The sequence below is a fragment of the Aplysia californica genome, unplaced genomic scaffold (assembly GCF_000002075.1).
Source record: "Aplysia californica isolate F4 #8 unplaced genomic scaffold, AplCal3.0 scaffold00213, whole genome shotgun sequence".
NCBI lineage: Eukaryota > Metazoa > Mollusca > Gastropoda > Aplysiida > Aplysiidae > Aplysia > Aplysia californica.
In genome coordinates, this window is record NW_004797483.1 from 374,422 (window position 1) to 388,909 (window position 14,488).

General features: G+C 38.3%; 2 protein-coding genes across 3 annotated transcripts in view; one reads left to right on the plus strand and one right to left on the minus strand.

Annotated features, from left to right (window-relative positions):
- Positions 1–4,441, minus strand: part of LOC101851043 (ADP-ribosylation factor-like protein 1) — a 14,404-nt gene extending 9,963 nt beyond the window's left edge. Inside the window, exon 1 of the mRNA XM_005099433.3 lies at positions 4,321–4,441. Within this exon, the coding sequence (XP_005099490.1) occupies positions 4,321–4,324 (4 nt within the window). The 5' untranslated portion in view covers positions 4,325–4,441. The remainder of the gene's footprint in view (positions 1–4,320) is intronic.
- Positions 4,442–4,712: 271 nt separating this feature from the next.
- Positions 4,713–14,488, plus strand: part of LOC101854259 (oxidoreductase HTATIP2) — a gene marked incomplete in the record, with an annotated part of 25,046 nt that continues 15,270 nt past the window's right edge. Inside the window, 3 exon segments of one of the 2 annotated variants that reach the window (XM_013083137.2) lie at positions 4,713–4,970; positions 9,653–9,836; positions 12,626–12,733. In XM_013083137.2, the coding sequence (XP_012938591.1) occupies positions 4,834–4,970; positions 9,653–9,836; positions 12,626–12,733 (429 nt within the window). 2 annotated transcript variants of the gene reach the window in all.

Sequence of the window (14,488 nt, forward strand, 5' to 3'; positions counted from 1 at the left end):
CCCCCCATCCATTTGATGCTTGATTTCTGGACCATTTAGTAGACCTGGTTTAAACAAAAACGACCCCGTTTTCACAAACATTCGTTGCCTTTGATACACACAGAACAAAAACATCCAGTACAAATTGAACGTAAAGATGAATGGCCTTTTTAACCAACTCCATGAGGTCAAAAACAGTCCTGCCCCAGAAGACTCAACCAAATAACTAAAATAATTACTCTTTAAAACTGTTATAATGCTTTGCTTAAATTGTCGATTACTCAAACGCCCAAGTGACCATTGGCGTTGATTAACGTGATTCAAATGCCTAAACACCGTCATACTGTCATTTCTAAGGCGGTTGAATTACACAGATTTTCATAGCTCTAAACCGCCTATGTCCATTATACCATGTAAAAAAGCTTTTTAATAAAAATTTAGTTACAGAACAGACCATCGTACTACATCATATCATAGAATATCATCTGAATTTCAGATCCATAGATACGAGCATTTATATATATAAAGAAATAAAACAGTTATGTGCTTGTTCTCCAGAAAAATTTGTCGCTTGGCACTTAGGTGGTTGAATCACACGGCTGGCGAAATACTTTTGGTTCATTGCAAACCAAAATTTTATTTACAATTCAGCCATCCTTATAGTACGGCTAGCCTGTCAGTCTAACTGTCCTTGAAGTACTGCTAGCCAAGCCATCTAGCCGTACTTAGGTAAGCCCCTATTGAACGAAACCTTTTTGAGTACACAAGTCTCATTAGTAGGTCTAATTATTCAAGTAAAAAATGCATGCACTGTCACTATCAGTGAGGCACCTTTGCCTTTTAGTTTCGTATAAAAAACAAATAAGCCCACTTTAATTATTAAGTACGGCTAGCCTATCTGTCTAGCCTGCCAGTCTAGCCGTCATTAACCCTCATCCTGCGGGAGCCGGGTTTATGTCGCCCGATAAGCCTATTTCGGCACCTCGCCTACGTTCTGGTCCCGAATCAGTGTAGCCCCTGGCTCAGCGCACACGCAGCGCGCATCCTCTTACGTGTCATTCAGGTCCCGAGTCTGATCCCCGTTCATGCAGGTCAAGTGTGTGTGCGTCAGTCTGCTTAGAGTTTGTGTGTGTTTGTGGCCTTCTTCTAGAACCGCCTGCGTTGGTTCGTAATCGAGGCATATGTCTCATTCAAAACATGCCAAGCTGGTAGCTCTAGATGTTCATCCAATGAAATTATAGAAGAAATTGACCCACTTAGACATGAGGAGCTCGAAAGGATAGTCAGGAAACAAGACTTCCATTTTTCTATACAAAATATTTCAAATGAGCTTGATTTTGTATGAAATGATACTACCTGATAAAAAATAAGCTTGTTTGATAGTTATGAATACCATTGTGCAGGTACAAAAAAACAATTTGAGTGTAAAACATTCGGAAATTTACCTAAATTATCCCCTTTTGAACCTCAGGTCATTCATAACAACAAGAACGTCCAGAAAGATAAATTCGAAGGGGCGTAACTACTCGTAATGTCTTTTATCAGCTTGTGAGAGGGGGCTATTCATGTGTTTGTAACACTTTATAAATAGAAAGCTATGAAAGATAGAGAGTTATTTTCATCATCGATTAACACACTCACGCGGTTTTCATGGCGAAAACACACGTTTCCCGGCGCGCGCGCTGTACACCAACAGTACACACTGAGTGACCCCGGCGGCCTGCCTGGCACGTCCGATGTAATCGGTTGCTGATAAGATACGCATCTGGGCACAGACGCAGGATAAGAGTTAAGTACGGCTAGCCTTTTGGCGGATTTCACGGTAAGATCTAGGCTAATTTTAGGTTTTTAGTGTAAAGCCAACCTACAAGAATCTAGATCTCTAGATCTAGAGTCCAGATTACACTCAAACTTAGAAAAATCTAGCCAAAAATGTTACAAGCCAAAGTCAAAATGTTAACGGAAAGGAAGTGGCTATCCTCACCCGTGGTGAGAATAAAAATACGATCGATCTCTCACCCCGGGTGAGACTTGCCACCGTTGGCTATTCTCACCCGGTGTGAAACAAGACCTGTTTTTCCTAATTTCGGAATTCTCTATCGGTATGGATGATCAAATGGAAAAAAAAACAAAGAAAAAATTACATTATAGCACAAAAGTAAGCTAATTTGATCGTCTACAAAGATGCTATGGCTATTTCACTTTTCGAATTGAGCCGAAGTACGTGGGTCGCCATTTTGTTTTGCCCGGAAGTTCTTGTGCTACTCCTCTCTCTCTCTCCACTGCCCACAGACAAAATTGTACGCTTTTAGGTTAACAGTAGTAATGGAACATTTGTTGGTGCTTTTTCGGTAGTTCCCACCCCACTTATTTGAGCCTGACCTAGATATCTACAAGTACATCTAGATCTATACGTTTGATTCGCGGCGAGCTAAGATATCAAACCTAACAACTGCAAACCATTAACTTGTGGTAAAATTCAGGGGGGCATGCCCGACTGAAACCCCCCTACTCTTGGGGCCTAAACCAGTGAATAACGATTGCGGGGTGAGAACTACCGAAAAAGCGCCCATTTGTTCATGGCTCAGAATTCTACAATTTTTCTGAGTAGAATTCTGTGGTTCAGGGTGAATGTTACACTGGTTGGCCTAGGCTAGGCTATAACAGGGTGAACGCACACCGGGTGAGAATAGCCAAGAGACTCGCCTGCGCTATTCTCACCTGGGGTGAGAATACAGGTGGCCTAACCGTAACGGAAAATCCATAGAGATCTAGAGTTAATCCTGTGGTGCGATATATAAGTAAGCGATCTTTTGTGGATATCTCTGGAAGTTACAGGTCGATCTTCATGATTTTTTCACCAGAAGTTAGAAAAACTTCCTCTCTATACAGTGTAGTGCATTACTGTAACAGCAATTTAAAATTCCTATATGTTGTGGTGGTGTTTGTTTAGTAACGTGAGTCTGGTTTGAAGCGCAAGGTGTCTTGTTTGGTGCAATATATATCGTCTGGTTGGGTGCGCAATAGTACCATGTTTACAGCTCTCGATCTATATCTAGCTCTTTTCTGACACTTTTCATCTTTCTCTATCCTGGCCTTGTCTTCTTTTCCTTGCAAGAAGTTCCTGTACTGACCATAATGGAAGGCCTTGAGGTCAATGAGGCGTGTTCTTTTTGGGAGCTGTGCGTCCCCTGACAGGAGATTTCCTTATACCGTGTGTAGGTGTTTTGATAAATGAATAAAAAGAAAGGTGCTGTGGACACAAAAAGGTGAAAGAAGAAAACAAGAATTAGTATTTTTAAAGGAAAAGGACAAAAAAGAAGAAGAAAAAGACGTGAAAAGAAGAAATTGAACATTTTGGAGATTAAATGTCCATATTAATTAATTTTGACATGAATACATTAACTGATCATCTTCCAATGGCAATATAATGCATCCAAACGGAAGGAAAACAGTCTGTTTCAGTGCACAATGCAGGTCATAAAGAAATTTATAACTTAATTAAGTAAAACAACCGTAGGGCCTAGAAGCCACACTATCAATGCCAAATAGCAAAGAAGCCGATATTGCGCACTGAAACGGACTGCACAAATTTGGTCTGCTTCAGTGCGCAACCCTATCTGGCATGTTCCTGGGCATTAATGATTAAGAAGCAGCCTGCGATAGTATTTATCGATTCTAGTATACATTCTACGATACATTAGAGCTCGATCTATATTAATTAGATGTGCTAAATAATCGACTACTCAAGCGCTTAGTAAATTCACCGATACCGGTTACGAAAACCATCAATATGATTGAAGGGGAAAAACTTTCCGACACCGTAGAATCACGTGTGTTGACAGGAACCTCCAAAACGAAAGTGAAATAAGCAGCATTCTGCGCATGCTCAAAGAAAGTGACCTCGTTTTCGCTGTTCTTATCTAAAACAAAGCAGGAGACCGGGGGTTGTGCACCCAAACAGCAAGCGGTGACGCTGTTACTGTGTTAGTGTTGTTAGACTCTAGGCTAGATTTATAGAATCTATTCTAGAATTCTAGATCTAGTCTAGATCTAGATTACACTATCTCTATAATTTTTCATATTTTCACTTTTATATTACCATTGTTCAATTACAGTGTAACTTAGTGTAGGTAGTCTATTCAATTCATCATTCATTTCATGGTCATGATTCATCTGAACCCATCATGATCTTTCCGCACTCAACATTAGTACAAAAAGACACTCGCAGAGAAGGGCAGACCCAACAGTATACCAATTTTTTCGCTATTGGGTACCTTCACAGATTTAAAGATTGTAGATTCTACCTATCTTATTTAACTTCCATAAAGCATGACTTACCCATCTCTATTTATCTAGAAAAATCTACCCACGGAGAATGACAAGCAAAAGAACACGGACAAGAATCGGCTCGGCCAGAAGCTTGATCAACACGGCGACGTGGAATCACGATAAACACAACAAAGAGTTCTATTTCCTGTCCTAAGGGAAGAAGGGAACCGAGCATTCTTTATAATTATAGGCCCCAACCCTTTGCAGATTGCAACTTTTCATAGGTCCATTCACGGTCTGAAATCAATGAAACTGTTTTTATTTAAAAGCAAAAGATATGACTAGAAAAATTACAACTTGTTTTGAGCTCTTTTGCAGATAATCAAATTAATTGTACTAATATAGTATGCCTACATTTTGTGATAGACATTCAAGAAAAAGTTCCATGACCGGATGTACTGGACGCTATTAGTATTTTCTTGGTTGTCCCTGAAGAGTTATCCTTACCTGTCTCCACAAAAATTATTAAACAAGAAAAACAACAACAAACAGTCACATACCTGTGTACACCAGTGCTAGTAAATGAAGTTCCTGTGGTTTAGATGTGATATTATAATTACCTCCACTGCTCTAGCAGTTGCTGTGATAGCCGTGGCACTAGCAGGATTCCTGATAAAGAAAGAACTGGACGATTCGGATAACACCGAAAGACATTGCAGGTGAGAGTAGCCTAAAACTTGAGTTGGTCAGAGTCCACCAAAAAACAGCTCGTTGGGTTAGCGTCTAAATGTCTCCATGACCTAAGTCTTGTGTAATGGTCTTGGTCAAATTTGTGCAGGCCGAGACCGAAGTTTGAAGTCGTATAGTATGATATTAAAACGAAGTCTCTATGTTTTGCAGAGGTAAGGATACATACGAAAGAATCTAGAATCTAAATCAGAAGGCTAAATCAGTACCACCAGAGACAGAGAGCAGAATCTAGCCTCTTCTGGTCATTGGGAGAATCATGTAATTCACTATATGACTGTCATATATATAGATCTACTGTGACCAAGCGTTTTACGAGGCCTTTTTGTTTATTGTTGGGTGAATAATACACTGGGTAATGCACTTTTTTAAAAGGGAAGTTGCTCTGTTACACATGATGATGATGCGCTTTTACAGACCAGCTCCTCTGCTAGGCTAGTATTCTATTCTCATTTAGATCTTAAAGTATTAAATTAGACTTTATATAAAGTTCTCTAACTCTTTTCAAATTGTTGACATGGTTGAAGAAGTCTTCTGGGCTCCTGACTCTTTCTGCAGCCTTTCTACTTCCGAAGTGATTATTCGGACTCGAGTCCGAATAAATTATATTCTGACTCTGAATTGATATGAATCAAGCATGACGTCCGTTCCGACATCCGACACTAAATATTTCCAGCATTTACGAACATTTTTTCAAATAACAGTCGAGACGAAAGTTTTAATATCCAGTTACTAGATCTATCTAAACTGGCCCTCCCTGCATCATTGGTATATATGTATGAACAATTATTAAGTTGAGCTGACCTTTCCGGGGACAAAGTTTTAATTATGTAGACCAATGAGACTGCGCGTAGCGATCTCGCACTCTCGGCTTGCTGGGGGAAGAGGTGTTTGGAAGAGGACACAGCTTTCGGTTTTGTGCTATAACGTGATAAAAGAAAAGAACATTGTAGAAAAACTTTAATTATAACACACTACAAAATGAAATTTTATTAAACGTAAGACAATTGATGGTGGAAGTAATTATGGTGCTGCAGTGGTGGTGGAAAGACCCTGAGTAGTCGGTTACTGTGTACTTAAACACTACCATTGGGTAGATCTAATGAGAGTGCAGTCTTTTGACTTTTGACGCAATTAATCCAAGCAGGCAATTCTAGTTCTAATTCTGGTTATACGTGAAATCCTCCGACGACTTATAAATATTATTTTCAGCTTAAGAAAATTGGCAGTGTAAGAAATTATTTAACTAAAGCAGCAGCCAAGACACTTGTAACAACACTCATTTTATCAAAGTTAGATTACCATGTAATTATGTTATTTTGTCCGGTTTGACATCCGAAAAACTATCAAAGTTACAAGTACTCCAAAATCAAGCAGCAAAATTGATAATGAAACAAAAGAAATCAGCGCACGTAACACCAATTCTGAAAGAGAACTACACTGGCTGCCAATAAAAGAAAGGATCAAAATACAAAACTGCCGTTCTCTGTTTTAAATATGTGTGTATAAATGATAGTGCACCTTTTTATCTTACATTCCTGGAATTATATCATCCACCTAGAGTCCTTAGATCAGCCTCTGATAATCTAATTCTTAAAACTCCAAAACAAAATTACAAAACATACGGCGAGCGTTCTTTTTTGTTCTTTGGTCCCCAGGTATGGAACGAACTCCCATTAATTAGATCTGCCCCAACAATTTCCGTTTTCAAAAATCAGCTGAAGCATTTTTTATTCACATAAGCATACCTGTCATAATGATGTACTGTGAGATGTGTATGCCAGACTGTGAGACTGAAGAAATAGCGAGTGAGAATGAGAGAGAGATAGAATAGAGAGAGAAAAGAGAGAGAAAAGAGAGAGAGATAGCGAGAGAGAGGGAGAGAGAAAGAGAGAGAGAGAGGGAGAGAGAGAGGGAGAGAGAGAGAGTGAGAGAGAGAGAACGGAAATATTTTTCCATCTGTATAGAATAAATGTTTTAATGAATGTTTCTAGTTACTCACGTTTCCACTTTATTTTGACCGTTCGTGAATTTTTATTGCATTGTATATTTTTAGTGAACACATTTTCAACCTCACTGCGAGACTATTTTTCTCATGTATAAAATTTTACACATTATATATCATTTATATTATGTATAATACTTTGTTTTACGTACACACTTGTCGATTAATTTTTAAGATGTGATGTCTTTTTCATTGTGATGCGCATTGAGCATCTTTTAGGAAATGGAAATGCGCAGTATAAATGCTATTTATTATTATTATTATTATGTAACCTCCTTACACTCACTAGACTCACTTAGAAGCTGAGTCCGAAGAAATAAAACATTTTTTTCAGACCTGAGTCCGAATAGATAAAACCCATTCGGAATAGAGCTGCCCTTCTACTGCTACTCCTTGGCTCCTTGTTACTGTAAATCAGCCACACCCCTTATCTTCTGGGTAGGAAAAGTCTACACCTAGGCCTTCTTGGACAAGGGCGAAATATCTAGGAGGGCTCATGTGCAAGTTGTGCGCACGTTAAAGATCCCTTGGTGGTCTAAAATCGATAAGAGTAGACTTCGGCCGCCGCCCGGGCAAACTTTAAAATTTCCTACCAGCTGAAAAAGTTTAATTTAATGTCCCCCGCGCTCCTGACCTATGCTGTGGCGAGCGCCGTAAAAAACACTTACCAAAAAAAAAAAAGAAGTCCTACTACTACTACTACTACTACTACTACTACTACTACTACTACTACTACTACTACTACTACTACTACTACTACTAATGCTACTACTAGCTACTACTAGTACTATTGGAGTCTGTAGGCCTACACAGTAGTACAGTTTCTCTCACTCAGTACTCATACTTTATATTGTCAGTGTTGTTAGTGTTAGGCTCCTATCAGTTCCATGCAGCGTGTTAAAAGTACAGTAGACTTTATAATTTTTTGTTATTTATAAAGTAAATTATGTTCCATGGTGCTTTCAACATCCTAAATAAAATCATGTTTGAATATATAAATTTGCAAATTAAAAAAAAATGTGTTCCTAGCAGTGGTGAACTGGACTGGAATCTGTCCTCCAAACATTTTGTGTGCTAGAGAGTGGTAGTGCCCTCCTTCATTTTCAACTTTTCAAGTTAGTTATTATTATTATATATATAGATATGATAATATAAAATTATTTTTGATTGGAAGACTGCTGTTTGTTGCTGTTGTTACTATGGGGTAGGGTTTGGCAAAATCTTCCCTTTAAAACCAAAACCCTTACATACAGTTACACGAATCCAGTAATTGTAATTTAACGCTATCCGTATGTTGTGTTTTACTGTCATATCCAGACAACTTGGGGAACTGTGCCACCACTTTCCAAAGAGGAAATTTACTTGTTTTAATCCGATTCTTAGCCTGCACGCTTTGCATGTCTGTCAAAATGATTTTTTGAGAAATACTGAAAAAGTTACAAAAAGAGATTTTTCATATAGAAGTATTCTAAAATGTGATGAATACAACCCCGGGGATACAAAATGACCTCAGGGGGTATGGATAGGGTTAAGAAACCCTAAACCTGTTCCAATTCCTACCCCAACCCTTGCCTTGTTACTTGGATCCAGCAAATAAAATAGGTGCGGATCGGGAAGATTGCTGGGTTTGGCCTACTTTCTTATTTTACTTTTGTTATTGATTTATTAAGGAGGCCTGTCCCATTTTAATCAAATGAGAGGAAAGTTAAGAAACGCCTACATAATTTATCCTCAACTTCTTTCCAGGGTGTGTTACTGGCAGAGTGGATTATCAGCAGAGATTGCTTTTTAACTCCATCTTTGATCTGTTTTCAGTTAGAAAAGGTTTAAAATCTATTCTGTCTAGAAAATGACATGGATGTGCTTTTTGCAATAGAAGTTAATAATAAAAAACAAAATTCACAAGGTGGTCTTAACTGAACAGTAAACAACTTTAATCATTTATGTGAGGCAGTGTAGTGAAATCAGGCGCTCGTCAAAATAATGAAAGTGAAGAAACTGTCATTTTTCCGCAGGTTTTGGAATTTTTATCAAATTTTTATTTTTTGGCTCAATACCTTTCATGCCCTTTATAAAACATATTTCTGTGTTGATAAAAGGTGTAAATTTTCAGTTTCCACGAACTCTCAAGCTAAGAAAATAACGCATCTTTGACGGCCATTTTCTCGCTAATTTTACCTCTGAAACCAGGCGACCCCACCTCCTTCAATCACCAATATAATATCTTGATGTTTACAAAAGATATAAATGGCTATTTTTTCCATCAAAAGCAAAGCATATGGACAAGCTTTAAGATGATACCAATAACTCTATATATGCCCAAAAATTGAAGAGTGCCTGGTTCCACCGTGTCGTGACTTATGTGTTGAATGTTTTGCTTTTTAAAAAATGAATGAGAGTGAAAGTATCAATCTTGATCTGATTAGTAATTGAGCTCTTTAGACTTGTATAGTATATGTTCTCAAATTTGTGTATGATAAGCATGTTTTTTTCTTTTGCAGCCATAGATATTATACTTGTTCAACTTTTCAGCCTTTTTCGCTTTGGCAAACTGGGACCTAATGCAGAGGAAGGACAGAGTTCATTGTTCTTCAAGGATAATCCATTCTTTTCAAAACAAATATTTTTCTTCTTTTTTTTCTTCTCCAGGATGACGGATGAAGCTTTGTCAAGTCTTGAGCGTTTCAAGTCAGAGAACCACACGGCCTTTGTTCTTGGCTACTCTGGGGAGGTTGGCAAAGCCCTTGTTGAGGAGCTGAACCAACTAAAAGTTTTTAAACGTGTGGTTCTGATTGGCCGGCGACAGGTGCCATTATCTGTTGGACCAGAATTTGTAAGTCGTTACATCTATAGTTTTTATCTGGTAACTTGGTTACAATGAATTAATTTCACTACACTAACAGTACAGTTTTACATGATGCCCTGAAGTTGTGTCTGAAAACAAACATGAAATTGCTCTGTGAGATAGCATAGAGTTTGTGTAAATATTTTTTTGCCAATTTTTGAGGTTCTTTTTACTGTATTTTGTTCATAATTTTTTCACTACATTATGGTATCTGGATGATTTTGTCTCAGTTAAGGGGCTTTTTGAAGAAAGGGTGGGAGTGAAGAGGAAAGAAGTTATTTGTTTCAAATAATTACCTGTTTGTAGCTGGATGTCAACAAAAGAAACTATTTTTTGTTTGTTGTTTTCAAAGAGTATTGTGTAAATTTCAGTTGGAAAGGATTGTAGTGGACTATGAACTCTTCCTCGGACCTGCTCACTGCAATTTTATAATATACATGCAATTTTTTGGTCCCCCATAAGTCACTTTGATCTCTCTCGAATAGATTAATTTGAGTACTTTTGATAGGCATGGTCCAAAATATTAGGAAGTAGTAACTCAATAAGTTATGCTTTTGGAAGATATTGAATTTGAAGGGTGCTGACATTAATAAATGACAGTCAATGGAGGAAAAAAAGGAGAGAAAGTCGAAAGACTAAGTATATTTAGGTAAATAGCATCCTAGAGTCACTCATTTTTTCTTTTTAAGGCGAAAATTTATGTACAACATTTTGCTTCGTTGTTGATCCATTAGTGCTTTGTATTGCTTCATTTGAATGATAGAAATTTGTCCGCAGAGACATGATGCATGTATGATTTGAACGTCTTATCTGTTCTAAGTGTTCATTTAGAGGACCAAAAAGTTCTAAAACTGCAAGTAGATATTGATTATGTCAGTGTGACGGACAGGCTGACATTCTAAAGTGGATCATATTCAGGGGGGGCTGTATGTGGCTTAGGTCTGCAGCTTAGTTTTGTAACATATGTTGCTAAATTTTTAAAAACAAAATACCGCTATGATTTGATTTGTTATTTTGAGCTCTGCTCAACACATATGCACATACACACACAAATGCACGCTCACACACACACACGCAAGCACCCATGCTTGAATGTGCACATGCACACACACACATTCACACACACACACACACACACACACACACACACACACACACACACTCACACACACACACTCACACATACACACACATGCACACGCGCACACACACACACACACACACACACACACACACACTCATACTCACATTTGTTCTAGAAATGCACACATGATGAGCTATCCATAGGAGGAGGTTGTCATATTATTATGTCATCTTGTTTTAAACGTTTGACATTTTGATTGTTGATGAATTAGAGTCCCTGAACCACTGTTTATGGTGAAGCGAAAGATGTGAGTTCAATTCCCATTAAGCCTTTGTGTCCATTGGGACGGACACTCCCCAATTTTTTTGTCGGGAGGAGTTGGCCTACTTATTCCCCGGATGTGGGGTGTGTATGCTAGACCCACCACTGTCGTGGCGGGCTGTGTTCTTGGTACGGGGCTATAAATAGTCAAGAGGTCACATGAACCCAAGGCGGGAAAAAGAAATGTATGGGTTTCAAAGGGAGATTGGTAAAATTGTTAATGTGCATGTAAACCACATGGTTTACGCGTATACTCTGCTAATTTTGAGGTGCTGATGAGGAATATGACATTAGATTTTTTATCCGAACTCAAAATTAGAATTTTTTTAAAGCTGCGACAGGGCCTTTGTTTGATGAGTCACCTCGCAGCCCGGCTAAAATGCTGCAAGTGGCTTTCCAACTGACATGTGTTTTGTCGGGACGTGTCGTGTTGTGTCTGTTGACACAGCCAAACGGAATTTTCACTGATTTCTTAGAGAAAAAAAATGTACTCCATTTTAACTACCGACTTTCCGAGACACGTACGGAATTGGGTCGGTTGGTTTCTGTCCCAATGGACACAAGCCCTTTGGGAGAATTTTTTTCAAGTATCTCTGTCCGTCAGCTGGATGTATCCCTTCCTGCACAGGGTGTCCCTTACAGGCAGGGTCAAAGCAGCCTGCCTTCTAAATGATCTAAATTGTGTAGATGGTGTGAAATACCTACAAATTTAAAAGAAAGGATCCCTCACTTTACAAAGTCTCTGTTCGTGAGGCTTTAGGCTCCATTTGTTAAAATGTTATATTTCTGGTAAAAGTTACTGCAGAAATTGAACTCATTATTTTGGTGAGTGGGATCACTGTAGACATTCTAGTACCCAAGTGCTGTTGAAATGATCTAAGTCAGCCATCCATTGTTAAGGACAAATGTGGCTGATATAGACAGGTGGTGGTCTTAATAATGTAATTATAATTATTGTAAAAAAAGGCAAGGGGAAAAATGGGCACTGGCTCTTTGTACAGGTGATTGTCTTATACAGGTGACTATTAGGAGCAGGTTCGACTGTGGTTTAAAATGAGGAAAAAGGCTAGATGTCCAAATTTCTGATGGCTTTTTTCTGTTAAATTAATTCATATTTGTAAAGCTTTTATATTTCTTGGAAATACAGTTGCGCCTGCTCTACTAATGGCCACTTGTTCAAGACAATCGCCAGTACAAATGATCACTTCCCTTTTCCCCCCCTTGCATTTGTTTTACATTATAATGACCCTGACCAAGACATCCTGGCTAAGTTGACCACTTTTTTTTCGTGGACAGTGGGTGGCTGTCTTGAATTGATTGGGCTCGACTGTCCTATATTTCAAACCTTTTTTATTCTATATCTTCTTTGTAGGAACAGCGTGTTGTGGACTTTGAGAACCTTGATGACCATAAGGATGCTTTCAAAGATTTGGATATGGGGTTTTGCTGCCTGGGCACCACAAGGGGGAAGTCTGGAGTGGTGAGTCGTTGTTGTTTGAGATTGTCCTTGTGTGGAGTTTGGGGAAATGCCATTCCCCCGTTTGCTCTTTTGTATCGATAAAAGTGGCCCATTAAATAAAATGAAAAGATGGAACCTCTTATGGTGCTCGCATTTTCATATCAAAGGGTTCACTTTGTTTAATGTTGTCTTCAAAGTAAAAGTAGCTTGATAATTTTAAGGATTATTTATGTAACCATGGCTTTTTGACCAGTCGGTCATGACATACAGGAGGGAGGAATGAATGCTTGTTTGTAAGCACCCTTTGTTTGACCAAAAGAAAGAAGAAACATTGGCACTTCAGGGTGGATCTTATTGTAGATCTGATGTCATCAGGCTAGGTTAAATTTTGTCTTTGATATAAACATAATTCCGCTAGACTTTAGTTAAAGTCATAGATGGTTCTGTTCATTAAAATTTACTTCAAAAGACTAGAGCGAGATGCATTGAAAAGGAACTTTGCTCCGCAGAGAGAGAACAATGCAAGATTCGACGAATTTTGTCTGATCATATCTTAAAGGTTTGATAGGATAGCCCTATACGCCTGTAAAACTAACCATGCTGCTTATACTATTTGTACTGTGTTAGTGATTCTAGGTGTGTTGTCTAATGTGTTCCTTCCCCTTTGAGTATCTATGAGAGTATGGGGCTTGTTTGTGGATTTAGAAGGTTGGATTTGAAGCGAAAGAATCGTTATTAGTGATTACAAAGGAATAACAAGGGGAGAAATGATGGGAAAAACTGGCTGTAGTCCCAAGTTCCAAGGAGTATTGACGTAGAGCTGTAGTCCTTGCTCATGGATGATTTCTTGCAGCCAAGTCGTCAAGAAGGTCAGAGTTTATCCCTGTGTTGGTAGTTTTGCTCAAAAAGATGACGATGCAGTTGGACCTGCTTTAATAGTAATAATAGCTACCTGTATAAGACAATCACCTGTACAAATGGCCGTGTCCCATTTCCTCCTCACTAAGTATTGTCATTTTGAGTGAAATTTCCAGTTCAGATGGTTATTTTGAAGTCACATGAGACTTCCAATTGAGGCTTTCCCAACGTTTTATATATATAAATTATAATCTTACATCATTAATAAAATCCAACAAACTACTATGCTCTGCTGGTGTTGCTTAATTGATAAGCTGACTTCAAGCATAATGTAGATTTGATTTGTCTTTCCATATATTGTGAAGGTAGGAATTTTATTTAGTGTTTTAGGTTAGGCCTTTGGCCTCATCATGCAAAGTATAAACATTCTACATAGAAAGATACTTTATTGAAACAGCGTAAATTTCTTCCCATATATGAATATTCTCCATAACACAATTTGTTTAACTCCTACGATGGGCTATGAAATCCCTCTTGTTGTTAGGAGGAGACCAAATTTGGGACCTTGATAATGTTTTGTTATTTGTCTAAGAGGTTTTGTGACTTCAAAACCTCTGTTTGGTCTTTGGTTTCTTTGCAAAGTATTATAGACATTTACAATATATCATTTAGTAAACGGAACGTCGAGCCCGGTGATGGGAACAAAGGAAAAGGAAGAAAGGAAGAAAGAAAGAAAGAAAGAAAGAAAGAAAGAAAGAAAGAAAGAAAGAAGGAGAGGATGCTCCACCAAAGTAAACTCACACATGTGTTTCTCATTGTTATTGTGTTCCCACATGATGGAGTTGGTGTATTGATTACTCATCCGTCTGCATACTACGCTGAGAGAGAGAGAGAGAGAGAGAGAGAGAGAGAGAGAGA